This window comes from Phoca vitulina, unplaced genomic scaffold (genome assembly GCF_004348235.1).
Source record: "Phoca vitulina isolate PV1807 unplaced genomic scaffold, GSC_HSeal_1.0 scaffold22, whole genome shotgun sequence".
Classification (NCBI taxonomy): domain Eukaryota; kingdom Metazoa; phylum Chordata; class Mammalia; order Carnivora; family Phocidae; genus Phoca; species Phoca vitulina.
Genome location: NW_022589725.1, coordinates 10,621,981 through 10,649,479, shown reverse-complemented (window position 1 = coordinate 10,649,479; position 27,499 = coordinate 10,621,981). Strand labels below are relative to the sequence as shown.

Genomic DNA, 27,499 nt, shown 5'->3' with positions numbered 1-27,499 from the left:
CTACATACTTCCAGAGCCCTCTTTCTCCCTTTGTAGGTTACAGGCCCTTGCTCCCCCCTCCCAGAACTGCTTCAAGGCTCAGGGAACCCCAGCGTATCTGGAGCCCCCTCCGCTCTGCAGCTGCCTAGTTTTTGCTGACACAGCTCCTGGCTCTGGCCATCCCCCCGAGCCCCCATCAGACTGGCAACTCCTCTAGGGCGTCTATAGGGCAGTCATCTTGCCACAGTGACCTTCATTCTTCACATTAACAAGGTCAGGTAACACGGCCAAGCCACCAGCTCCTGTCCTGGGCACCAATGCTCTGCCCAGAAATGCTGCCCATGGCAAGGTACGGTGGAAAAGGCTGTGGACTCTGGAACGAGACCAGTTTCCTGATGTGTAAAAGAGAGAGAAGGAAAATGAGCCCTGCGCTTTGCGAGGCCAGAGACAGCCATCCTGAGAGGTGGCCTGATGGAGTACTTGGCACACCACAAGTGCCCAGGGAGCACGTGCTCCTGGCTCCCCATTCTGAGACGTGGGGGAGGGGCCCACCTGGTTTCGCTGACGCCCCATCAGCAGCACACAGAGAACATAGAGCACTTCCAGTTTGTACATGATCTCATGCATAATCTTCATTGACTGCGGCAGCTGGGTCCTGGTGGAAGTGTGAGGCAGGCCATTCTCCTCAGAAGCTCCTGGAGGAGGGAACACAATGGAGGCTGAGACAGCCACCGAGAGAGGGTTGAGTTACTGCTTGTGAGGAAACATGTTTCTGCCCCTCAAACCCACTCTGGACAGACTTGAGGTAACCGAGCCATTAGACTGGCCCCTGAGCCCAGGACAGAGACTCTGAAAGCCACAAAACCCCCTCCAGGCCCCCAGGGGCCAGGCGAGCTTAGAAACTTAGAAAAACTGACTCTGTACAGCATAAAAAAAAAAAAAAATTCTGTATGTGTGGGGACAGGTGTTAACTAGACTGATTGCAGTGATCACTTTACACTATATACAAATATCGAATCGTTATGTTGTACACCTGAAGCTAATATAACGTATGTCAATTATACCTCAACAAAAAGGGGGGGGAACCAACTCTGCAGTTTCGTTCTGTTTCATCAACTTTAACACTAAAAACGCTCTGACGCGGGCAGTGCAGTGACGCGACCCCTCGCTTCCCCCGCCGCCACCCGAGAGCGCCCCCCACCCCAGTGCCCAGTCACCTAAGCCGGAAATCGTGCCCAACTCTCCTCAGGTCACAAATGACCCTAAGTACTCGGTTCCTCTGCCTAGATTCTACGAGGAAGCACTGCTGGAAGACTGAGAGGGATCCTTTTCCAAGACTTCTTTTCTCCTGTTTTTCAAAGAACCATCTCAAGTTTTCTAAGGTTCAACTTTCTGAGGCAGACCGGGCACCACAATCACTATCAGTGATTCAGATGAACATGTCATCTACTCGCAGACTTTCATTATTAGTAACAACGGCAGCAGCTAGGTAGTATTTCTGGGACACCTGACATGTGCCAGGCATCCTGTATGGGGCGGCAGTAAACCATCACATTTATTCTACTGCCCCGTTAACAAACAAGTCTCAGTGAGTCAGGCAGGCCAGTGAGGTGAACTCACGGGAAGGTGGCGGAGCAAAGCGCTGAAGGCTGAGGGCTCTGGAGTTACGACTTGCTGGCCATATGACACTGGGCAAGTCACCACCTCACGAGGCCTCGAACTGCCCTGTAGAAGGGCAGTGACAGCAGTGCTACCGGGGACGGCTAGGGTAGCTATGAGGAGTGAATGAGAACACAAGAAAAGCCCAGCACCTGGTTCTTGGGAAGCCTCCCTCCTAGCTCCCTATTATTTTAAAAGGGCACTGGTCAGAGTCAGGAGACCTTAGGGTTTACTTCCCCTCAGCTCTCCTCATCTTTAAGGTGAAGGGATGAAGCAGTAACTATTAAGATCCTTCCAAGCTTCCACTGGAACTCCTGCCCTAGAGGCCTTTGGCAAAGGGCCAGAAAAACCATATGGAACAGAGCAGTGGTTATCAAATAATATTTGGGTAAGGTGACTTCTGCAGGGTGATACCACAGCACAAGAACCCAAACTACTCTGCCCTACAGATGTGGAGCTATTTTTTCGAGCCATATTATGGTGCTAACATACAATCACAACCTTGGGAGACGACCAGTGGTGGAGTGAGCAAGACTGAGGGGCAGCTCATAGGTTAAGAGCACAGACCCTGAGCCAGCCCGCTGGGTCTGAACCCCAGCTCGGCTGTTCACCAGCTGGGTGGCCTTGGGTAAACTGGTGGATGTCACTATGCTTCAGCATCCATCCTCACCTGTAAAACCGGGGAAACGGCAACAGTATGGGTCTCTTACCCATTATGCCAAGATGAAAGGATTTTAATACATGTAAAGTACTGAAAACAATGCCCAGCACACGTAAGGAACATGTTAGTGTATGTTAAATAGAAACAAAACACTTGAGTTTTTCTGCAAATGCTTGCTTGCTACTTGTTTTTTTCTTTTTAATCTGTAACTAAAAGTGGCAGTGGGCAAAGACGTAAGAAAAATTTACTGGAGAAAACCAAACTGAGAAAATTCTATCTCAAAAAACACGTATTTTCCTGCATGCTGGGAGAAAAATCCTAATTACTCAATTTCCAAGTTGGGACTCGGACTCCTTGGCCCAGCTCCCAGAACAGTTTAAGAGTCAACTGATTTGTGGAGAGAATCTGAGGAGCTATCATGCAGATCCTGCCTCTGCAGCACACTTGCTGCGTGGCCTCAGGAGCCTCGGCTTCCTCATCGGGGGGCTCGGGGGGCTCGGGGGCGGCTGCAGGACAGGAGGCCTACGGGAGGGGCAGGCGCAGCAAATGGCACACAAGCCCTCCTTAGTAACAAACGTCTGTGGAGAAAGAGAAACCCAGGGAGCTCGGACTCTTCCCCGAGACACTGCCAATCTTCGGTGCCTGGTTTGCACAGGCCTGACAAGAAAGTCTTTGGGACAAGTGTTTTTGTTTTAATGCAGTTCTTAAAGCAATGGCCAGAGCTTAGCAACAAGGTTCCTGCCCAAGGCTGAGGATGGGCAAACTGGTCTGCGAGGGCTGAGCTTCCCTCTGAATCTCTTCAGCTCTGATTCAAGGGGTCACCACCCTCTGTATGTCTACACTGCACTCTGGGGCAGAGGCACGCTTTTTTTTTTTTTTTTTTCTAAAACAGCTTTGAGCTCTAATTCACATATAATTCACCCACTTGAAGTGTACAATTCAGTGGTTTTTAGCACAGTCACAGAGTTGTGCAGCCATCACCACAACCGACTTTAGAGCATCTTGTCACCCCAAAAAGAAATCCTGCACTCACTGGCAGCCACTCCCCATTTGCCACCAAACTCCTCATCCCTAGGCATCCACTGAAGTCCTTTCTGTCTCTATGGAACTGCCTGTTTAGGACACTTCATATAAATGGAATCATATAACATGTGACCTTTAGTGCCTGGCTTCTTTCACTGAACATGATGGTTTCGAGATTCATTCAGGTTGTAGCATGTATCAGTATTCAGTTTTTTAGATTGCTGAGTAACATTTACTGTATGAATATACCACATTCTCTTGTCCATTTATCAGCTGACGGACATTTAGGTTGTTTTCATATATTGGCTATTAAAAATCTGCAGCTGTGAGTATTCATGTCTAAGTTTTTATGTCAATATGTTTTCATTTCTCTTGAAAATATAACTAGGACTGGAACTTCTGGGTCATATGGCAACTCTGTTTTAACCTTTTGAGGAACTGTTTGAAAACTGCCACTTTTCGCAAAGCGGCTGCACCATTTTACATGCCCACCAAAAGAAAATGAGGGTTCTGATTTCTCCACAACCTTGCCAACACTTGTTATCACCTGTCTTTTTGATGAAAGACATCCCAGCAGGCATGAAGCAGTATCTGATTGTGGTTTGGATTTGCATTTCCCTGATGGTTAACGATGCTGAGTATCTTTACATGTGCTCATTGGCTATCCGGACATCTGCCATGGAGAAATGCCTATTCAGGTCCAATGCCCACATTTCGAAATGTGCTTTTTATCATTGAGCTGTAGGAGTTCTTCACAAATTCTAGATTCAAGTCCCTTATAATTATTAGATAATTATTATTAGATACATGGTTTGCAGCTAGTCCATTTCTGCAAAGAAGCCAGTCGGGATTTGATAGGGACTGTGCTGAATCTGTAGACAGATGTATAGCTCAACATGTGGAGTATGAACCTTAACAATACTGAGTCTTCTGATCAATGAACACGAGTATCTTTACGTTTATTTAGGTCCTCTTTCATTTCTTTCAATACTAAAGATGTTTTGTAATTTTCAGAGTGTAAGTTTTGCATTTCTTTGTTAAATTTATCCCTAAGTTTTTTACTCTTTTTGATGCTCCTGTATATGAAACTGCTTTCTTAATTTCATTTTGGTTTGTTCATTGCTCCTGTATACAAACACGACGGACTTTTGTATACTGACCTTGTATTCTGAAACTTTACTGAACTCACTTACTAGTTTAGTGGTCTTTTTACTGGACTCCTTAGGTTTTTCCCTATATAAGATCACGTCATCCGTTAAGACAAACAGTTTAACTTCTCCCTAATCCGGATACCTTCGATTTCTCTATCTTGCCTAACTGCCTAGCCAGAACCTCCAACAGAGCGCTGAGCTCAAGTGGCAGGAGCAGCATCCTTGTCTGTGCCTGTGGCTGATCTTAGTCGAGGAGAAGCTTTCAGTGTCTAGGCATGAAGTATGCTGGCTGTGGGTTTTTGTAGATGTCCTTTAACAGGTTAAGGCAGTTCCTTCCTATTCCTAGTTTGAGTGCTTTTATCATGAAGGGGTGTTGGATTTTGTCTGATGTTTTTCTGCATCTACTGAAATGATCACGTAAATTTTTGTCCTTTGTTCTACTGATACAGTGTATATATCAACTGATTTTCATATATTGAATCAAGCCTGCATAAACTCTACTTACTCATGTATATATACCTGGTCAGGTGTATAATCCTTGTATGTTGCTCTATTTGGTTTGCTAGTATATTCTTGAGGATTTTTACATCTATATTCATAAGAGATATTGGTCTGTGATTTCCTTGTAGTGTCTCTGGTTTGGGTATCAGGTTAATGACTTCATAAAATGAGTTGGGAAGTGGGGGCGCCTGGGTGGCTCAGTTGTTAAGTGTCTGCCTTCAGTTCAGGTCATGATCTCAGGGTCCTGGGATCGAGACCTGCATCGGGCTCCCTGCTCCATGGGAAGCCTGCTTCTCCCTCTCCCGCTCCCCCTGCTTGTGCTCCCTCTCTCGCTGTCTCTCTGTCAAATAAATAAGTAAAATCTTTAAAAAAAAAAAAAAAAAGAGTTGGGAAGTGTTTCCTCTTTTTCTATTTTGTGGAAGTCTGTGATGTACTGGTGTTAATTCTTCTTTAAATGGTTGGCAGAATTCACCAGTGAAGCCTTGTAGGCAGGGCTTTTCTTTGGGGGTAGCTTTTTCATTACTATTCAATTTCTTTCCTTGTCATAAGTCTGTTCAGATTTTCTCTTTCTTCTCGAGTCAGCTGCAGGAGTTTTTGTCTTCCTTACCAGCTGTCCATTTCACACAGGCAGTCTAGTCTGCTGGCACACAGTCGTGTACAGAATTCCCTGAGTCCTTTCTAGCTTTGTAAGCTTGGTTGTCATATAACCTCTCTTTCATTCCTGGTTTTAGTAGTTTGAATCTTGTCTTTTTTTTTTTTTTCTTGGTCAGTGAAGCTCAAGGTTAATTTTGTTGACCTTTTCAAAGAACGAACTACTGGTTTTGCAGATTTTCTCTATTGTTTTCTATTCTCTATTTCGTTAATTTCTACTCCAATTCCATCATTTCTTTCCATCTGCTTGCTTTGAGTATATAGCTTGCCTCTTCTTTTTTCAATAACTTAAGGAGAAAAATTAGGCCACTGACTTGGGATTTCATTTTTTCAGTTTTTTAAAATGTAGGCATTTATGGCTATAGATTTCTCCCTTATTATCAGGCTTTAGTTGCATTCCTTAAGTTTGGTATGCTGTGTCCTCATTTTCATTTGTCTCAAAGTATCTTTTAATGTTCTTTGTGATTTTGTCTCAGAACCACTGGTTAACTAGAATTTCCATATGTTTCTAATATCTGATTGCTAGTATCACTCCACTGTCGTTGAAATACATGGTTTGTACAATCTTAATCCTTTTCCCTTTACTGAGATTTTTTAGATGGCCTAGTGTATGGTCCATGCTGGAGAACGTTCCATGTGCACATGCCAAGAATGTGTATTCTGCAGGGGGTTAGGTGGTGTGTTCTATATGCATCTAGTAAGTCTAGGCAGTTTACTTGCTGCTCAAGTCTTCTATTTCCTTCTTGATCCTCTGTCTAGTTGTTTGCTCCATTACTGAAAGTAGGGTATTCCAGTCTCCAACTATTACCTTTGAACTGCTTATTTATCTCTTCAAATCTGTTAGTTTTTGCTTCATTTATTTTTTTTGGCTCTGTTGTTAGATATATGTTTATAACTGTTATATCTTAACAGACTCACCCTTTTATTATTTTAACATGTCCTTTTTATCTCTGATAACATTTTTTGTTTTAAAGTCTCTTTTAGTATTAGCCACTCCAGCTTTCTTATGGTTGCTCTTTGCAGGATGCATCTTTCTCTATCCTTTACTTTCAACCTATTTCTATCTTTGAATAGAAAGTATGCCTCCTGGGGGTACCTGGATGGCTCAGTCAGAAGAACATGCAACTCCTGATCTCAAGGTTGTGAGTTCAAGCCCCACATTGAGTGTGGAGCTTACTTAAAAAAGAAAAAAGGAAAAAAAAGAAAGTATGTCTCCTGTAGGCTAGATACAATTGGATCTTTTTTAAAAAAATCCAATATGACCATCTGTTTTTTGGATGAACTGCTTTAATCCATTCATATTTAAGGTTATTAATGACACAGCTGGATTTACTTCTGCCTTTTTACTTTTTGTTTTCTACACAGCTCGTGTGTTTTTTAATTCCTCTATTTCTCCTATAATACTTTCTTTTGTAGTAAGTGAATATTTTCTGGTATAATATTATAATTCCTTTAATGACTTTCTCACTGTATTTTTAAAGTTACTTTCTTTGCAGTTGCTATAGGGTTTGCCATATACATCTTAATTTGACAGAATCTCTTCAGATTTATACTAATTCCAGAGTTCCTACACAGCTCTATTCCTTCTCTCCTTTTTGTGCTATTATTGTTACGTATACTACATCTACAGAAGCTAACCGTTCAACAATATAGTGTACAATACATTGCATGGACTGTTATACAATACAGTGTTGTAATTATTACTTTATATAATTTTATGTCTGTTCAAGAAGCTGAGAAAAGTAGGGGCGCCTGGGTGGCTCAGATGTTAAGCGTCTGCGCTCGGCTCAGGTCATGATCCCAGGGTCCTGGGATCAAGCCCCGCATTGGGCTCCCTGCTCAGTGGGAAGCCTGCTTCTCCCTCTCCCGCTCCCCCTGCTTGCGTTCCCTCTCTCGCTGTGTCTCTCTCTGTCAAATAAATAAATAAAATCTTAAAACAAAAAAAAGAAGAAGCTGAGGAAAGTAAATATTAATAGAGTTTGTTATACTGACCCTTTTATTTACCATTTTGGTTCTCTTCATTGATTCCTGTTGATTCAAGTTACCATCTCGTATAATTTCCTTACTGCAATACAACTTTGGTCCCACCCAAGTTCCCACAAAATCTGATCCCACAAAGTTTCTTTGTGCTGTTACTGTCTCAAGTATATTACATTTCTGTATGTCACAGATTCAACAATATAAACATATGGTTTTACATAACCGCTTTTTAAATTCGTTAAGGAAAAGAGAAGAAATATGCATTTATACTGTCTTTTATGATTATGTAATTACCTTTAGGAATGCTCTTTGCTGTTCTGTGTAGATTTAAATTACTGTCTGAGGTCACCTGCTTTCAGCCTGAAGAACTTCCCTGGGTATTTCTCATAAAGCAGATCTATTAGTAACAAATTCTCTAAGTTTTTGTTTATCTAGCAATTTATTTCACCTACGTTTCTGAAAGAATGTCTTGCTGTTGAGTTTTTTTTCTTTCAGCACTCTGAATAGCTCATCCTACCGCCCTCTGACTCTGTGATTTCCGAGAAGTCGGCTATCAATCTTACTGAGGTGTTCTTCTTGCTACTTTCAAGATTTTCTCTTTGTCTTTCAACATTTTTATCATGATGTGTCTGGGTGTAAATCTCTAAGTTTATGCTACTTCCAGTTCTTTGGGCTTCTCAGATGTGTACATTAATGCCTTTCAAATTTGAGAAGTTTTCAGCCCCTATTTCTTCAAATATTTTTCGTGCTCCTTTCAGTGAATTTTTCATTCCAGTTACTTATAATTTAATAAACCACAGAACTTCCATTTGGCTCTTTCTTATATCTCCTATCTCTTTACTGATATTCTCTATTTGATGATGTCACAGATTCTTTAGCTTCTTTTATTTATTTTATTTATTTATTTTAGATTTTTATTTATTTGTCAGAGAGAGAGAGAATGAGAGAGACAGAGAGCACGAGTGGGGGAGGAGGGAAGGGCAGAGGGAGAGGTAGAAGCAGACTCCTGGCTGAGCAGGGAGCCCGATGCAGGACTCGATCCCAGGACCCTGGGATCATGACCTGAGCCGAAGGCAGACGCTTAACCAACTGAGCCACCCAGGTGCCCCTTCCTTTACTTCTTTAAGCACAGCTTCCTTTAGTTCTTTGACCATCCTTGTACTGGCTGCTTTGAAGTCTCTGTTAGATCTGCTATCTGGGCTCTCTCAGGCAACTTCTGTTGCCTGCTTTCTCCTGTGTATGGGCCGTACTTGTTTCTTTGCATATCTCAAATTTTATTAAAAACTGACATTTTAGGTAAATAATGCAGCAACTCTGGATACGGATTCCCCTTCCTTCCATTCAGGGCTTGTTGTTATTTCTTTGTTCATTTGTTCAGTGACCTGGCTAGCCTACTTCAGTAAAATCTATTTCTCCATGGCCTAGTGAGGTCTTTCGTGTTTTGCCCCAGAGTGTGCAGCTGTGGGCATGTTTACTTCTCCTTGGATGGCCGTTTTAGCAGGGCTCTCTATGGCTCTTTCCCTGATCTCTCTGTTAAGATTTTTGCCTCATCTGGTATGAAACCCAGTTGTCAGACCCCACTAATTGCTGGCTGAATGCTCTGCTTTTGACAGTGCCTTGGGGCATAAAGTGCTCTAAAGTCTAATCCAATTAAAACTGGGCAAAGGTAGTTTTTGAGTCTGAGTTGGTTTTGATCTCGGAACAGCTCTGCTAAGCTGTCTGCCTGGGTCTTGCTGGTAAACTACCAAGCCTACGGTTTAGCTTTTTGTTCTCACAAGAGCTAACAGCCTCCTTTTATGTCCTTACCACCAAAATCTACAGTTTTTGAGAACACCCTTAGCTTTGAACTTCCCTACTTTCTGTTCTTAACTATTAACTCTCCTCCTGGCAAAATCTTGGTGCCCCACTACTCTGAGCAGGGTCAGCAAACTCTTAGCTTTCCCAGCTTGCATGCTGCATGGAGATCCCTGCATGGAATCTCTGTCCTACAAGTGAGTTGGGGCCAGGGCAATAGGGTCACAGAATTCTTGCCTGCCAGGCCTAGGGCAAAGCTTGTGCACAGAGTGTAGTAAAGGGCGGGGGGGGGGGCGGGGGGGAGGCGGAAGGCCCATGGCATTATATGAAGTAAGTGAATTAAATGAAAGAAGTCAGACAGAGGAAGACAAATACTGTATAATATCACTTACATGTGGTATCTAAAAAAGCCAAACTCAGAGAAACAGTAGAATGCTGGTTATCAGAGGTTGGGAGAAATAGGAAGATAGTGGTCAAAGGGTACAAACTTTCAGTTCTAAGATTAACAAGTTCCGGGCATCCAATGTACAGCATGGTGATTATAGCTAGTAATATTTGAAAGACTCTAATAAAGTGGATCTTAAATGTTCTCACCACAAAAAAGAAATGATAATTATGTGATGGGATGAGGTGCTAATGCTATGCTGATAATCATTTTGCAATATATAAATGTATCAAATTAACATGCTATACACTTCAAACTTATACAAGGTTATAAATCTATTATATCTCAATGAATTTGGGGCAGGGAGCCCCTGACTTATAGAATACACTCATCAAGAATTCAACCTCTTCAACTTGGAGTTGGAGGGGATGAGAAAAGCTGGCGGTCTGCCCTCCTCCTCAACAGTGAGATACCATATTCCTTGTTTGGAAATCATGTCCCCTGTTGAGGGTTCTATCTTTTTGGCCACAACCTGCCCAGAGTGGAACTTCCAACAAGCAGAACTTCCAATGTCACAGACTCTCACTGTTCTGAGTTTTAGCAGATTAGCTCGAAGATCCCCTCATTTACTGTATGCTCTTAGAACAACTTCCATAGACTTTACATGGATGGATTTGTCATTGTTTATAGGTTTTATTTATAGCTGCCACGGGGAGCAGGTCCACAGAACTCCACACACTGCCATCCTGAAACAGAACTTTTCTTCACTTTTACAGTGAGAATTCCTGGGTTTGTACAATCTGACCTCATCCTGCTGGCCAGGGTCAAACGTTTAAGGGTTGAGCATCTGACCCAAGTCACCAGGAAGCTGTTGCTGAAACTAGGAGTCTACTCATCAGAACAATGAGAAGAGAACACCAGAGAACCATGGAGAATGAAGAGACACGGAAAGGACTCTGAGTTCCTAAGAATGCTCTCGTTATTGGATCCAGCCAGTCCCTTCTCCCTGCTTTTAGGTCCACTCTGAGAGAATTCAAAGAGGTTTCTGTCACTAGCTTTCAAAAAAGTCTTAACAGTTATGATCTAGGACTTCCTTGAGGAAAATTCTACTTTGAGCAAATTTCAATTAATCCTCCTTGGAAAAGAGGTCAAAAATGGCTCCAGGAGCCTAAGGGAAAGGTCCCCACCTCATAGAAAACCCATCCCAAGTACCTTGATTGTGCTCGGATTCCTCATTAGCCACTCGCATCAGGGCGTCCAGCACCAAAGCATTGTCTAGCCAGGTGTACCACTCTTCCAACTCCTGAAGGAAGCTAGCCGTGCCCGTTGACTCTGATACCTTTCGAGTCGCAAGCTTGCAAAGCCGCTCAACAAAGCCAGGGATGCTGAGAAGGGCCGCTGCCATGGATAGAACAAAAGAGTGCATTTTCAAAACAGAGACCCGCTGTAAAGCCCTAAACAATGAGCCTGTTCCTTACCTGCATGATAGGAATGATTTTTAATCTGACAGTAGCTAGTCAGAGTTTCCTTTCAAAATGAAATGCTAAGCCAAAGTAAAATAGTACTTATTATAGAAACAAGTTCAATAGCAGGTGCAGGGAAATAGGCTCTTTTACATCTACTGGCGGGAATATAAATTGGAAATCACTTTAATTTCTTAAACCTGTGTGTCTGAGCCAGGAGGCTCATTTCTGGGCATTTCCTGCAAGGAAATAACCAATCACATATACAAAGATATTCACTGATGTGGTTTCTACAATAGCAAAAAGGTAAAGATAACTACATGGTCATCAACAGCATATCGATTAAACACAATATATCCCAATACAATAGAATACAACAGACACTAAAAACAGAGACACACATATCTTTATACAGAGTGACTCAAAATGTTTAAATTTACTTGTTAGAGAAAAAATTATTAAACAGTATTGGCTTAAGCCTATTTTTTTTAAAAAACTTGCTTCTTTAAAATATGCACATAATATACACATAAAGAATGAAGACTATACAACAAGGTGTTTACTGTGGCCATTCCTGAGTACGAAAGGATATAAATGCTTCTTTTAAAACTACTTCTCTCTAGTTTGATTTTCCCGTAACAAACATGTACTAGCAGGAAGAAAGAAGTTGTTTTTTTTTTAGGTAAACAAAGAAACTGAATAATCACCCAACTCTTATTTCCCTTAATCCCATTTTGCTCACAGTAGTAAGATGGATATTCTGATCAGCATAAGAGAACATAATACACTGTGGAGGCAGGGAAATCCAGGTGGTAGATCATGGATCTATCATTTAACCTTCTTTAAAAATAAGGGCTAACATCTCTATGGATTTGCTTATACATGTATTAAATCTTCCTGGGAGGATAGAAAACACCAGCGGCTACCAAAGGCAAGAGAATCAGGCCACTGGAAATAAGAGTGTGAGGGGGAAACTTTTCAATGAACACCTTTTTAAATCTGTAGATTTTTTTGAACCACATGAATGCATCATCTAACTGAAAATTAATAAATAGGTATTTAATAATACCAAGATATTACTATTAATTTGGGGGGTATAATATGGTGTTGGAGTTATTTTGAAAAAGACTCGCTATCTTGTGGGAACGCTGCAATATATGCAGGTTAAATTTTATGATATCTGGGATTTGCTTCAAAATAATTCAAAGTAAGGTAGGGAGGAGTGAAGGGATACAGAGAAAGAGACATGGACAGTTGAAGCTAGGTGATGGGGAAACAGGTACCATTATAATGTTATATGTGTCATAAACCTGTCTCTGTGTGAAGAATTTAAATGAAAAATTTTAAAGTAAAATTCAAAAGAACAATATTAAAGAAAATTCTTCAAATATAAAATAAATTACAACAAATTAGTTAGGATTATACAAAGTCATACAAATTCAGTTCCAGCACAGAGCTCAGCAAATAATCCTAGCCCCCTTTCCATCCTCTATAGATTAGTGACTACATTGTCTGACCTCATTTTTTTAAAAAAAGCTAATTAAAACTATATTAAAATTAACTTTTCCTCAAAAAGCTGAACATAGGGGTACCTGCGTGGCTCAGTTGGTTAAGCGGCTGCCTTCTGCTCAGGGTGTGATCTTGGGGTAAGGGGTGGAGCCCCGCAGCGGTTTCCCAGCTCAGCAGGGAGTCTGCTTCTCCCTCTCCCTCTGCCCCTCCCACCCCATTTTGCTTGCCCGCTCTCTCAAATAAATAAAATCTTAAAAAGAAAAAAAAGAAGTCGAACATAGAATTACCACATGACCCAGCAATTCCACTCCTAAGTATATCTCCCAAATCACTGAAAACAGGTGCTCAAATACATACACACACACATTCACAGCAGCACTACTTCAACTGCCAAAATGGGGAAACAACCCAAACGTCCATCACCAGATGAATGAATAAACAAATTGTGGTATAGACAAATAATGAATATTATCCAACCATAAAAAGAAATGAAATACTGATGTGCTCCAGCATAGGAGAACCTCAAAAACAACATGCTGCTTGAAAGCAGCACGGTACAAAAAGTCACCTATTCTAGGATTCCATTTAGAAAGTATCTAGAATAGGGACATCTCCGACAAGAATGCAGGTAGTTGCCAGGGTTGGGGAGAATGGGAGATTTCAGCCGTCTAACGTGTATGTAGTTTCCTTTTGGGGTGATGAAAATGTTCTCAAAATAGATGGAGGGGTGGTTGCACAAACTGTGAATGTACTAAATGCCACTGAATTGTTCACTTTAAGTGGTTTGTTTATGTGACATTCACCGCAATTTAAAAAGATACACAGAGATAGCTTTTTTGTTTTGAGATACCATTTTTTACTTACTGGCTTGACAAACATCAAGAAGTTTAAAAAGGCCCTGTAATGGGAATGGTGTACAGGGTGGGGGAAAATGAACCAGTAAGTTCTTTGCAGCGTTCATCTGTCAACATCTATCAAAGTATAAAAGGCAAATATCCAGCACATCACACTCCATACACAAGGCTGTTATTTGTAGGAAAAAAGATTTAAAAATAAACCAATTTTCCATCAATCAGGGACTGGTTAAATAGTGGTATGCCCATATATTAAAATACTACGTAGTTGTAAAAAGGAATCACACAATTCTGTAGGTACTGCAATAGAACGCTTTGCAAGATAAAGTTAAGTGAAAAAAAAACCAAGGGGCAGAAGGGTGCCTATTTTATACCACCATCTCTACAGCTAGGAGCTAATCTCTTTCCCTCCTCCATCCCCCAGACTGGGCATATAGAGAATTTCTCTGGAGGGACACATGAGAAACTGTAACAGGGTGCCATAGGGAAGGGAACAAACTTTCTACTCTATATCCACTCTTATTATTATTATTTAAGAAACTTTAGACATGTATTGCTTTTTTCCAAAAATAAATAAAACAGTGGATTCTACATGAAAATCTTCCCAAAGCTGGATTTTTACTCTCAACCACTTTTCTGCAGGATGAATAGCTGCAGTTTCTCTATTCTTCATAGGACAGTTCCTAAGACCTGTTCTTCCCACCCTGCGCACTCAACACAGCCCTTCAGATGTGACTGCCCAGCATTCAAGGTTCTGAGACTCCGACCCCCACCCTGGAGATTCCTAAGCCTTTGTGAATCACTCATCTCTTGAAAAAGTGATGAAAGCTATGGGCTCTCTCCCCAGAAAAAAGTCATTGGCCCAATTATGCTCATCAAATTATACACAACCCCTGGGAACTGGCACCCCGTGTCACAGTGTCCCTGTAACTCTCGCGGCCTTACCGACAGTGACCCACACTACTGGTTAATGTTAAACTGGCTGACAACTGAAACACAACTTCTGAGAATTTCTGCAAAAGCATACCTTGCCTCTCCTCATATCTGTTAAAACATCAGGACCTTGAAATATTCCCATAAACTTTCCTCTTCAGTTTAGGCCCTGCTTTCCAACTGAGAGGATTCTGAATCCTGTCCTAGCTTACAGAAATCAGCACCTCTTACCTCAGGTCACCTATAAATTGATAATTATCTGGCCTATGGCTTCATCTACATCTCTGACTAAACTCTTGAATGATTTTTTTCCCCCTGATGAAACCATCTGTTCCCCCTCTGAATGGACAGAAGAACTGGTACTTCTGAGAAATCCAAAAAGGGCTCTAATATTTTTATTATTATATCAGCTCCAGGAAAAGAGTATAAATCATTATTTTGCTGGGTAAGAAAACAGCCACAGTTTATTAATAAACAAAGCAAAAACATGTCCACTTTTCATACTGTTACGGTCCGAGTTGTGTCCCCTCCCCCAAATTCATATGTTGAAGCCCTAATTCATAACATGACTGTATCTGGAGACAGGGCCTTTAGAGAGGGAATTAAATGGTGTCATTAAGAGTGGGCCCTAACCCAATAGGGCTGGTGTCCTTAGAGGAAGAGACACCAGAAATCGCTTTCTCTTTGTATATACACAGAGGAAAGACCACCTGAGGACACAGTAAGAAGACAGCCGTCCACAGCCAGGAAGGGAGGCTTCACCAGAAACCAATGCTGATGGCACCTTGATCGCGAACTTTTAGCCTCCAGAACGGTAAGAAAATGAACTTCTGTTGTTTAAGCCACCCAGTTATGGTATCTTGTTATGGCAGCCTGAGATGATTATTACACATGCCTCTATTTAAAACCATTTAGTACTGGAGTTCAATTAAAGCATGACAACATTGAGGACTAAGATCTTTCACATTGTACTTGTGATTTAATTATGCTCACCTTGGCTTTCCCGGGCATGTGACTGGAGAAAAATGTGTGTGGGGTAGGGGGCAGGGAAACAGGAATTATGGTCAGAGAGCTGGGAAAGGTCAGACCCTGTACAACGTCACGTGCTAAAATACAACATTTACTAAAGCTTCAACTCAAAAGCTACAAGTAGACATCACATGATTATCTCATGGGTTAGCCACAGAGGTACACAAGTGAACCTAGACATTTTATGAAGACTTTCTTTTTTTAATGACCCAAATCAAAGAAACCTGGGTTTGGGGTTAACTCTCAATTAAAAAACCAACTGACTAGAATACCTTGTCCTCTAAGAATGATGGTTTCACTTAAGGCAGCTTATAAACAGGTACGTGGAGGTACTCGATACTAACAGGATAAAAATAATCTGCCAGAACAGATTCCTTAAATGGGAAACTAAGATGAAAAGTCACTTAGTGCCTCAGCACACACAGGTATCCAATACTGAACCTTTATGACCCTCCATTTCCTAAGCTGTGCAATGGGGATGCCAATCTCTTATTTCACAGTGCTGCTTGGAGGAGTAAATAAAATCACTTCCAGGTAATGCAGTTAGCTTAATGTTTGCTACACAGCAGGAGCTTAACAAATGTGAGCTTTTGTCAGTGTGTTTACATCAGCTTTAAGGTATAATTTAGTTATAATAAAATTCACGTTTTTAAGAATGTATATTTCATGATTTGCTAAAATGAGCACTCCTTAAAAGTCAAAAGAAAGGAGGAAGGAGGCCAAGAAAAGCCTACACAGACCAAGGTAGGCCTCGGATCTATGGATTCAGGAAGAAAAACAAGCTTGGAAGGGGGAACCACCAACCTGTGGTCCACAGATTCATAGATTTCTGTTTTGACGTATGACTAAAACCTGTCAAATTATATTCCTTAATAACCTAGAAATACAGTTATGACCATTTGGTGTTCATAACTAGTGTTCACAGAGTTAAGGGAGGACTCACATTCAGTAGTCAGAAGGGAGGCTGCTGTGCAGCACTTAGCAATTCTGTAGAGCTAGGCCTGGGAATGCACCATCCAGTCAACTGGACTTCAGAAACAAAGTATTGTTTTCAAAGCACCATCAGGGCTGCCCAAGGATGATCCTGGCTCTCTACTACTGCTTTGAAGTTTATTATTTCACCTTGGTTATTCAGTTAACCCTAAGGCACACAGCTATATGTTATTGCAGCTTGTTGATGTTCAAGAATTAGCTTTTAAGACACATAAATATTTTAGTTCAAAGATGGATCATCTATACTCTCATAACCAAAACAGATATATGCCAAATTTCCCCCAAATCTGTTAGACCAGTATAGAAATAGAAGAAAGTTATCTTGCTACCAAAAAGCAATAGGTAGGGAAGTAATTAACACACTCACATGGTTCTAAAATCAAATATATAAAATAATACATTAAGAAGTCCTACTTCTGGGGCGCCTGGGTGGCTCAGTCGATTGAACGTCTACCTTTGGCTCAGGTCATGATCCTGGGGTCCTGGGATTGAGCCCCGCCTCTGCCCCTCCCCCCACTCATGCTCTCTCTCGCTCTCTCTCAAATAAATAAAATCCTTTTTTTTTTTTTTTAAAGTTTTTATTTATTTGACAGAGACAGAGATAGCGAGAGCAGGAACACAAGCAGGGGGAGTGGGAGAGGGAGAAGAAGGCTTCCCGCCAAGCAGGGAACCCAATGTGGGGCTCGATCCTAGGACCCTGGGATCATGACCTGAGCTGAAGGCAGACGCTTAACGACTGAGCCACCCAGGCGCCCCACAAATAAATAAAATCTTAAAAAGAAAAGAAAATCTTAAAAAGAAAAAAAAAAATCCTACTTCCACTGTTGTCATCTATCTCGCTTTCAGCCACCCCCAACAGGTAACCATTTTCGGCTTCTTGTACGTGCTTTCTAGGCATACTGTATACGAGCAAACAAATACATCTGATCTTATTCCCCCCATCTCTGCTTTACCACACAAAGTATCATACTATACACACAGCTCTGTATTTTCCTTTTTAACAGCAATACATCTTGGAGTTATTTTCCTGTAACAGTACACAGAGATCTTCATTCTTTTTTCTTAAAAGCTATAAAATTTCCCATTACGTAAATATTCTAGAATTTAAGTGGTCTCTTGTTTCTGGTCTTTTGTTATTACAATGTTGCAATAATGACCTTGAATATACATCATATCCTATGTAAAATAAAGGCCCAGAAGAGGCTTAGTGATAGAAGGGTATGTGTATTTATAATTCTGATAAACAATGGTTCTTAACTCTTTTTTTTTTTTAAGAGAGAGAAGGGGGGCGGGGGGAGAATCTTAAGCAGGCTCCATGCCCAGAGCAGAGCCTGACATGGGGCTTGATCTCATGATCCTGAGATCATGGCCTGAGCCGAAATCAAGAGTCTGATGCTTAACCAACTGAGCCACCCAGATGCCCCTGGTTCTTAACTTTCCTGAGGTTCTGAATCCATTCAAAAATCTGATAAAGGTTATGGACTTGGCCCCCTAAAATAATGAACAGATACACACATACACAAAATTTACATACTCTAAGTGGACCCTAGGAGCCCTCACATGAACCACTCTCTAGAGATACTGAAAGAGCAGATAATTTACAAAGGGGTCTCAGAGCCATAATCTCAAAATTCTGAAAACTTAGAGACTTTACCTTGGTTGATTTCAGCTGCAGAAGGCCCCAAGCTCAAGCTCTTCTTCTGCTGAGCATTTTTGGCAAGTAGTGTGTGCTTGTCATCATTCCCTGTATCCATCTCTGAAATGGTGACAGCCAGAATCCGGCAGAAATTAGCAAGCTGCTGCTGATCAAAATTGGATACTAAAGAACTCAGATTGGGGACTTCATCTAGTCGGATCATTTCCTACAGGAGACACAAATAAAACAATCCCCATGCTCAGTTCATTCAAGACTGGATGCGTCCCTTTTCCTTGCCCTTAAGAATGGGATTTGGTAGCTAAACCACTTAGGTCCAAATCCCAGCTCTGCAAACTGCAGTTGTGTAAACATAGGTAAGTTATGGAACCTCTCTAAGTCTTTGCTCAACTGTCAAATGGGACTAAGATACCTCAGCGGACTGCTCTGAGGATTAAACCCTTTGAGCACCACTAGTCTTATTTCTCTATCTTTGCTCATGTGGCTCATTTTGCCTATTTAAAAAAGAAAAGAAAAGAAAAGAAATGCCTACCACGCAAGTTTTATCACTCGTAATTGAAGAACTGCCATTCTTGCTACAGATGTTCTCTTTTTAAGAAATAAAATATTTCAAATATAGCTGAAGGCCCCTGTGTATTCCTATTCAGTTGTATTCCCATCTCTCCCACCAGAGGTAATCATTATTTTGAACTGTGTTTATTATTCCCACATGTTCTTATATTTCCATAAAAATACATGGTAGTAAAGCAAAGGGAACCACCAACAAAACAAAAAGGCAACCTACTGAATGGGAGAAGATATTTGCAAATGATTTATCTGATGAGGGGCTAATCTCCAAAATATAAAGAACTCACACAATTCAACACCAAAAATAATCTGATTAAAAATGGGCAGAGGACCTGAACACTTTTCCAAAGAAGACATACAGAAGGCCAACAAAGATGCCCAACATCACTGATCATCAGGGAAATGCAAATCAAAACCAGTGAGATATCAACTCACACCTGTCAGAATGGCTAATCTTAAAAAGACAGGAAATGACAAGCATCAGAGAGGATATGGAAAAAAGGAACCCTCATGTACTGTTGGTACAAATGTAAACTGGTGCACCCTCTATGGAAAACAGTTGGAGGTTCCTCAAAAAATTAAAAATAGATACAATCCAGTAATTCCACTACTGGGTATTAACCCCAAGAAAACAAAAACAATAATTTGAAAAGATATATGCACCCCTACGTTTATTGCAATGTTATTTACAATAACCAAGTACAGAAGCAACCCAAGTGTTCATCCACAGATGAATGGATAAAGAAGACATGGTATACATATACAATGGAATACTATTCAGCCATAAAAAATGAGATCTTGCCACCTGCAGTGACATGGATGGAGCTAGAGAGTATAATGCCAAGTGAAATAAGTCAGAGAAAAGACAAATACTATATGATTTCAACTCATATGTGGAATCTACAAAACAAAACAAATGAACAAACAAAACAGAAAGACTCAAATACAGAGAACTGGTGGTTGTCAGAAGGGAGGGGATTGGGGGGGCATGGGCAAAATAGGTCAAGAGGATTAAGAGTTACAAACTTCCAGTTATAAAATAAGTAAGTCGTGGGGATGAAAAGTACAGCATGGGGAATATAGTCAATAATACTGTAATAACAATGTGTGGTGACATGATGGTGAGCAGAGCTTAATGTATAAAATCAGTGAATCGCTATGTTGTACATGTTTAAAACATGGTATTGTTCTGTATGCACAGTGCAAATGACACATTATACCTTACTTTTTAGTTAACACTGGAGTTTTTTTATTTTTTAATTTAGGTCACTTCAGACAAGAGAAAGTTAGTACTTTTTTTTAAAAAACATTTATTTTTAAGTAGGCTTTAGGCCCAATGCAGGTCTTGAACTCACGACCCCGAGATCAAGAGTCACATGCCCTACTGACTGAGCCAGCCAGGCACCCCTCAACACTGGGATTTAACTACTCTGATAGAAGTAGCTCTAATTCATTCATTTTTCACTGCTTTACTCCACAATGTATTTAACCATACATACATATATATGTACGTACGTTTAGGTGGACTGTAATTTTTCACTATTAAACACTGTTGCAGTGACCATTCCTATAGGTGTCTCCCTGTGTATGTGCGCACGTAACCAATTATCTAGACTAAGCAATAGCAGGCGTCTTTTTTTTACTTTAACAGGAATATTTCCAAAGTTTTAACATTAACTTTAATGTCTGCTGTAAGTTTTGATATCCTCTATCAAGTTAAGAACTTTCCTTTTGTTCCTAGCTTTTATCATGAATGACTTGAATTTTATGAAATGTTTTTTGTTATTTGGTTATATTCTCATTTTTTTTTCTTCTTTAAAATCTGCAAATGTGCATTACATGAGCTTCTCTTCTTTTGAAACATCCTTATATTCCTCAGAAAATACCTACTACCCTTCATCTCACTAATTCACTTCCACTGGACTGGGTATTTCTCTATCACTGCACATATCACAACTTCTTGTAATTACCTGTTCCTCCATCTATCTCCAAATAAACTCCCACTGCCTTGAGGAAGGAGTGTGTCTTACTTTCTTTCCAGAGTCTCAGCACATAAGACTTGGTAGCAAGGGCCTCGGTAAATGTGTACTGAACAAGTGAATGATTCCTAGAAGCCCCCATGACCTCCATTCTTATTTCTGGTAATGCAGAACAGGAGCTTGCTGAGGGGGTATTTGGGAATAGCTTCTTCCACCTCTGCCTCCTCCTTCCCCCAGTACACAACAAATGTTAGCTATTATTATTAGAGGAAACTGTAACTTTCAGCCCTGTTCCTCTAGCCCTAACTTAGTGATGGGTCACGAACCAGGTTCCACTGCCCTTCAAGCCCACTTCCTTGTGTTGTATTTTAATATTTAATACACACAACTTATGTTATGAAGCATAACCAAGTGAATAGCTGTGTGTGCCTTTCCTATCACTTCTTCCTGCCTCTCTGCCAGAGGTAACCACAATCCTGAATTTTGTTTATTTTTGTTTTGCTGTTTAAAAAAATAGTCTTATATGTACGAGTTGAGTTTGCTTATTTCAGAGCTTTATAAGAATGATATACTACAGGCACCTGGGTGGCTCAGTTGATTAAGCATCCAACTCTTGATTTTGTCTCAGGTTTGATCTCAGGGTTGTGAGATCAAGCCCCACACTGGTACCTCCATGCTGAGCGTGGAGCCTGCTTAGGATTCTCTCTCTCTCCCCCCCTCTGTCCCTCCCCTGCTTGCACTCTCTCTAAAAGAAATAAAAATAAAAAGATACTATATACAGTCTTCTGCAACTGACTTCTATCAATTTCTATGATTTTGCTATGTTGTTGCCTATAGCAACAGCTTACTCACTTCCACAACTCTATAATGTTCATTGTGTGAATAGAGAAAATTTATCCATTCTCCTGTGGATGGATCATAGATTTGGTTTCAGTTTTTAACTCTGAAACAACACTATAAACATTCTTATGTGTTTCTTGATGTACATGTGCAGAAGTTTTTCTGGGGTGGTGGCTTCCAAACCATTCTGACAATGTCCAAGAATAAGAAAAAATTTCCATCACAACCCAATAAAACATACATAGGTGAATATATAAATATGTAACAAAAACTTAAACAATACCCTCACATGACTGACACTCTTGGATCTTTTCTTTTTAGCTGGTGGACCCAATGAATGAATTGATTTCACAACCTCTTGGCTTTGATGTAGTGTTTTCATTTCTAAGAACTACTGTTATGGGATTGAGTTTATCCACGAGCATGCCTGGGCATAGGCTATAAGATGACCCAGGCACAAGAATGATGCCTCAGCCCTCAGGGTAGTGCTTCCCCAGGTGCTGGGTCACGGGGTATGCACATATTCAACCAGAAAACAAAGAAAGATAAACAGATTCTACAGAAACAAAAAGGTATCAGCAGTATATAAGTGATTCCAATGATACACATTCTCGGGGTGCCTGGGTGGTTCAGCTGGTTAAGCACCCAGCTCTGGATCTCAGCTCAGGCTTTGATTTCAGGACTGTGAGTTCAAGCCCCATGTTGGGACTCTACGCTGAGCATGGAGCCTACTTTAAAAAAAAAAAAGCCAAAGAAAGAAAGAAAGACCAATGATAACATTTTCACCAACATTTGCTCTCTCTTTTACTGTGGTCTTAATTTACATTTCCCTGATCATCAATGAAGTTAAACATGTTCTATTTATGGATTATTTGTTTCTCTTCTGTGAAATGTTTGTTTATATCATTGCCTCCTCCCCCCCACCTTTCTTTACCGGGCTATTTGTCTTTTTCTTGCTGATTTGCAAGAACTCTTGATAAATTCTGAATACCAATCCTTTGTTAGTTACATGGGTTACATATATCATTTCCCAGTTTGTGGCTTGGGTTCCCACTTTCTTTATGGTGTCTATTCCCCTTTCAAACTGCACCAAGGTAAACATGTCTAATAGAGCTCATCACTATTTTTGGTAACACACAAAGAAATGAGCATGTCAGGGCACGAGGGACAAGCAGGAAAAGATAGGAAGGAGCAATCCTAGACTCCTGTGCTCAGACTGCCAGGGAGTCTGGTGTTTCTGTCCTGGGAGCCCCCTTTCACACACTGGCTGGAGCATACAATTATTGGAAAAATAACAAAGCCTTTTTATCAAAGGGCACAAAGAGTCTGTCTGGGACCCACACACATCTCCAGTGTGTTCTTATAGACAATGGACCACTTGTGCATCTTCTGCCTGTGCATGACAAGCAGGGCCTGGGGAAAATGCAGCAGAAAGACAGAAATGAAAGCTGGGGTAACCACAATGCACATGGGTAGCCTTTTCCCTGCAACAGCAACTCTAAGAGTCAGCTCCTGCCTCCTCAGTAATAAGAGGAAGAAATCTGCCAGCCTGCAACCAACATGGAGGTGTGGAACAAAGACTGGGGAAGGAAGCTCCACATCTTCACAAGCATTATGCAAAAATCTAATAGAGTGATTATCTAGCAGAGGTCTATAGATGTGTTTTTTGGGCTAAGTTCTTGTTGATAATTTTTTAATTTACTGTTTCATTTCAATCACAGTTGTTTGGTTTTTTTTTTTTTTTTTTGTAAGTAAGCTCTTCACCCAACATGGGGCTTGAACTCACAACCCTGAGATCAAGAGTCCTATGCTCCAGCGACTGAGCCAACCAGGCACTCCTTTGTGTCTTTTTTTAAAGCATATTCTGGATCTTTTGAATGTCCATCTTATGACCAAGTGGCAGGATGTCAGTGTTCACATCTGTGTCCTCTATGCTGGTATCAATTAAACTTTAACTGTTGAAGACTAATGAGAATAAACAGAAGTGGACTTAATAAGTAAAAGTCGAACATCACTACCCAGGGGAACATATCCGAATGAAGGAAGGTTTCACAGCATTCAAATAAAGAAAAACGGTAGGAAAATGAAGTCATCACAGAGCATACAGCAGTGGTGAGGGGCAAACTGATTTCAACAAAGTAACATTAGCCATCACATTAAATTCACCAAGTCATTCTGAACTTTTGAGTCTTATCATTAGATTGATTTCAAATTATATACTGGTTTAGGTTTTATTATCATTTAAAAACCATCAGAAGGAGTATGACCTAGTTTTGTACTTGAATATATTTAAGTAGAAAAAAAAAAGTTAACACTAGCAATATGGAAGAATTTTCTTTTAAAAGAGCTCTGTACATCATTCAGGTCTGAGAATCCAATTGTCTGAGACACCCTCCCCCATCAGGTCACCCATCTGCTGGAAAACATAGCTCACCTTTTTAACACCCAAAATATCTTCAATGAGGGTTGCTGTTTGTAAGAATGTTTTCTTACTCGTCATCAATGTAAACAGGAAGATCACAAAGTCATTCTTTTCTGCCAAACGCTTCGTAACTCCTTCCGTCTATCATAAGGGAAAAGGAGAGAAAAGGCAAAATAGGTTATAATCACAAAATAAAAAGTGAAAAGCAAGGCATCCCCCTTCTAGAAACTGGAAAAGCAATTCCAAGCTACATCAGGAATTCTTGGCAAAGGCCTTAAATCACTAAAACTACATACAAAACATTGTGTGCAAATGCATTTTGGGGGGGAGGGGTTTTTTCATGGTAGGTTCCTCATCGGTTCTTGACCTAGTATCTATCTGCCTAGTAACTAAATGAGGAGCTACAAACTACCATCCAGTAGGCCAAGTTTTATTTGGCCAGCAGTACATTTTAAATTTGGAATGTAACTGTCTTTAGGCAGGACATGCTTACTCCAGGTCAGCCACAGTGTGCACAGGTTTCCACCCCAAAGCAGGCTCGGTCAGACATTTCTTGGTTTCTGCCTAATCCCTGGAATTAAGCCAGATCAGCACAGAATTGGACCATATCATCCTATGTTCTTTACATTATTGTTTCTTTCCTCCTTCCTTCCTTTCTTTCTTTCTTTCATGAACTGCGTTTTGCTGGAATATTATTAACATTAGGTGTCATTAATAACAAACAACCTCATAAAACTAATCACTACATGGAAGTTGCCAATGATGGAGTCATTACATCATACACATGTCAGCTTTTAAAATAAGGACAAGTTCTTACTGACCTTAACTGCAAGAGTAGCTGTGTGTTAGCTGAACAGTTAGTTTACTCTTATCTTATCGGTCTGTTTGTACCTATCTGTCCACTAGCTACATGTGGCTACTGAGCACCTGAACCGTGGCTAGTCTGAACTGAGATGTGCTCCAGGTATAAAAAACACACTGGATTTGGAAAGCTTAGTACAAAAAAGGAGGTAAATATCCCATTAATAATTACTTACATTATTTACATATTGGAATAATCTTGATATACTATGCTAAATAAAATATATTATTAAAATTAACCTCACCTATTTCTTCCTACTTCTTTTCTTCCTTTCTAAAAAAATGTGACTATAAGGAAATTTAAAATAATTTAAGTGACTCATGCTGGATTTCTGTTGCATGGGACTGTTACAGATGCTGAACTGTATTAAGTGCTGAAACTTACTTCCCTATTTGTGTTGGTTGGTAAGAAGCTTAAACCCAAATTTGTGCCCCATCCAGACGACAGATGATTTTTTGGTCAGCCCAATTCCTGCATATATGTTATACCTTCACCTTGTTCTACACTTTTCTTTCTTACCTACTTCTAAATTTATGATTTATGATCTTGGTAGATTTTACGTATCACAAGAATGCCTGAAATCTCTTTCTGAATGCGGCCAGAAATGAAATGGAATTAAATGTTCCATTGTATTTTCATAACATAAGGTTTCACTTCTATAGGAGCATTTGTTTCATTCTGGCGAGTATTATGATTCACTGCATACAGGTGATAACATAAGTTCCTAAAAGACAGGTACTGTGTCTTACAAAAACTAGCACTTGTATGTTGCTTTACAAAGTGCATTCACATCTATCATCCCACTTAGTCCTCACAACAAGCCTACGATGCTAGTAAGATTACTGACTGCACTCTATAGATAAGAAACTAAAGCTCAGGGAGGTGAATTAATAAGCACTGAGCCAGGAGCCAGAACTCCAAATCCAGTTCTAGCACTAAGTGCAAGGCTTTTTCCTTTCTACCAAATTGCTGTTTTATTCACCATTCTTTCCTTTTCAGAGGTCAACCAAGCAGTCTCCTGCTTAATACATTGGTGGGGCTTCTGGTTCCGGTTTTGTTTTCTAACAAGGAAAATGAAGGAACAGAAATAATATCTTAAAGGTTACACACACTCTTCCAGTGTATGTATCCACTTGATAAATGAGTGGTCAGTGTCTGCTCCAGGGCTAAAGGAGATCACTACCTGCTGGAGCAGCCCTGACTCAACAATTTCTATGAAATTCTGCCTCCCCACAATTTCCACCTGCTGGTGCTGGTTCTCAGGCCCACATAAGTAAGTCCAATCCCCGCATGTCTGAGGATAGCTCTCATGTCCACCACCCCCACTTGAACTTTCCCCTCTCAAGCACTGCAGATGTGGTGGGGACATAACTGGGGCCCCAAGGGCAGGCATACTTACACAGACACACGTATTATACAGGATGCTCAAACAGTCCTTGGACATTTCATCACTTACTGAAAGTGAAGGGGGAATAATTGGTTATTTTTCTCACTGAAAATATGGCATAATAGAATTAAATTTTTTGAACCTTAGAACTGTTCCTCACAATCCCCTCCAAGATGATTATTTCCTTTTAGCATACCTCTTTCCAGTCCTTGCTTACCAAGATTTTCACGATGCCCATCAGAACCTACAAACCAATTTGTATACTGATTTTTGGTTGGATGGAGTAGCCATTTTTTTCTTAAGCTCCACAGTCTTCATACTTTCAACCTATTGTGGTGTTGTCTCTTAATAGCCATGTTCCCTTTGTAGTTTGCTTAGAATATGTCCAGGGTTTTCGGGGGATTTTTGTTTTTTAAATAGACTAAAAACAAACAATTTCATATATGTATGTGTAGCCTTTTTCTGCTTGTGTTGCGTCGGTTCCTCGAGAAACACTTCCAAAAGCAGAACTGCTAGAATCCAAAGTGTAAGCTTCCGACTGCACGTTATACATTTCCACTGAAGGTTCTACTAGCAGCAAATAAGGGCATCATTTTTACTAAAGACTCACAAGTGTGTGTTTGTTTTGCTTTTTGTTATTTCTGTTGGGGAAAGGTCTCTTAATGCCTGACCTATTAACTCCCAACAAAGAACTGGCTATTTCTCTGTGAGCAGGAATGGGGAATACAACAAAAAGGAAACAATTTTTATGACCCCTGAGCCTGGAGAGGATAAAACTGAGTATGAACCATCAACAAAGTGTTTTTGCTCAGCATTACTTTTATTTTTAAAAACTATTTCCATTCATTCCTATGTTGCCACAAACTCTAAAATGTTAGGTCTCCCTCTGAGATATCAATGGGCAGCCCTGCCAAACTAGCCTGACCAGAAGGGTTATCTGATATAATCTGGAGACAATGCACATGTCCCACATCCCTTATCACTACCTTTCAACCTGTGGAGGCTTTTTCGTTTATCTCATGACTTCAGAGCAGGTTGGAATACCAGATCAGTGCATCTCTGCATTTCTAGACCTTTCATTTTCAAAAGGAATTGCAATTCACTCATTCATCAAATATTTATTCACCATCTACTCTAGAGCAGATAAAGAATACACACTGGTGGGGCGCCTGGGTGGCTCAGTCGTTAAGCGTCTGCCTTCGGCTCAGGTCAAGATCCCAGGG

The 27,499-nt window shown here is 40.6% G+C and overlaps 1 protein-coding gene across 2 annotated transcripts in view; it reads right to left on the bottom strand.

Annotated features, from left to right (window-relative positions):
• Positions 1 to 27,499, bottom strand: part of TRPC4AP (transient receptor potential cation channel subfamily C member 4 associated protein) — a 65,532-nt gene that overhangs the window by 15,803 nt on the left and 22,230 nt on the right. The window contains exons 5-9 of one of the 2 annotated variants that reach the window (XM_032420080.1): positions 26,289 to 26,344; positions 24,040 to 24,168; positions 18,220 to 18,427; positions 10,997 to 11,182; positions 532 to 674 (exon numbers count right to left, since the gene is read on the bottom strand). In XM_032420080.1, coding sequence (XP_032275971.1) covers positions 532 to 674; positions 10,997 to 11,182; positions 18,220 to 18,427; positions 24,040 to 24,168; positions 26,289 to 26,344 — 722 coding nt within the window. Of the gene's footprint in view, positions 1 to 531; positions 699 to 10,996; positions 11,183 to 18,219; positions 18,428 to 24,039; positions 24,169 to 26,288; positions 26,345 to 27,499 lie in introns of both variants that reach the window. The other variant, XM_032420078.1, reaches the window with a different exon arrangement.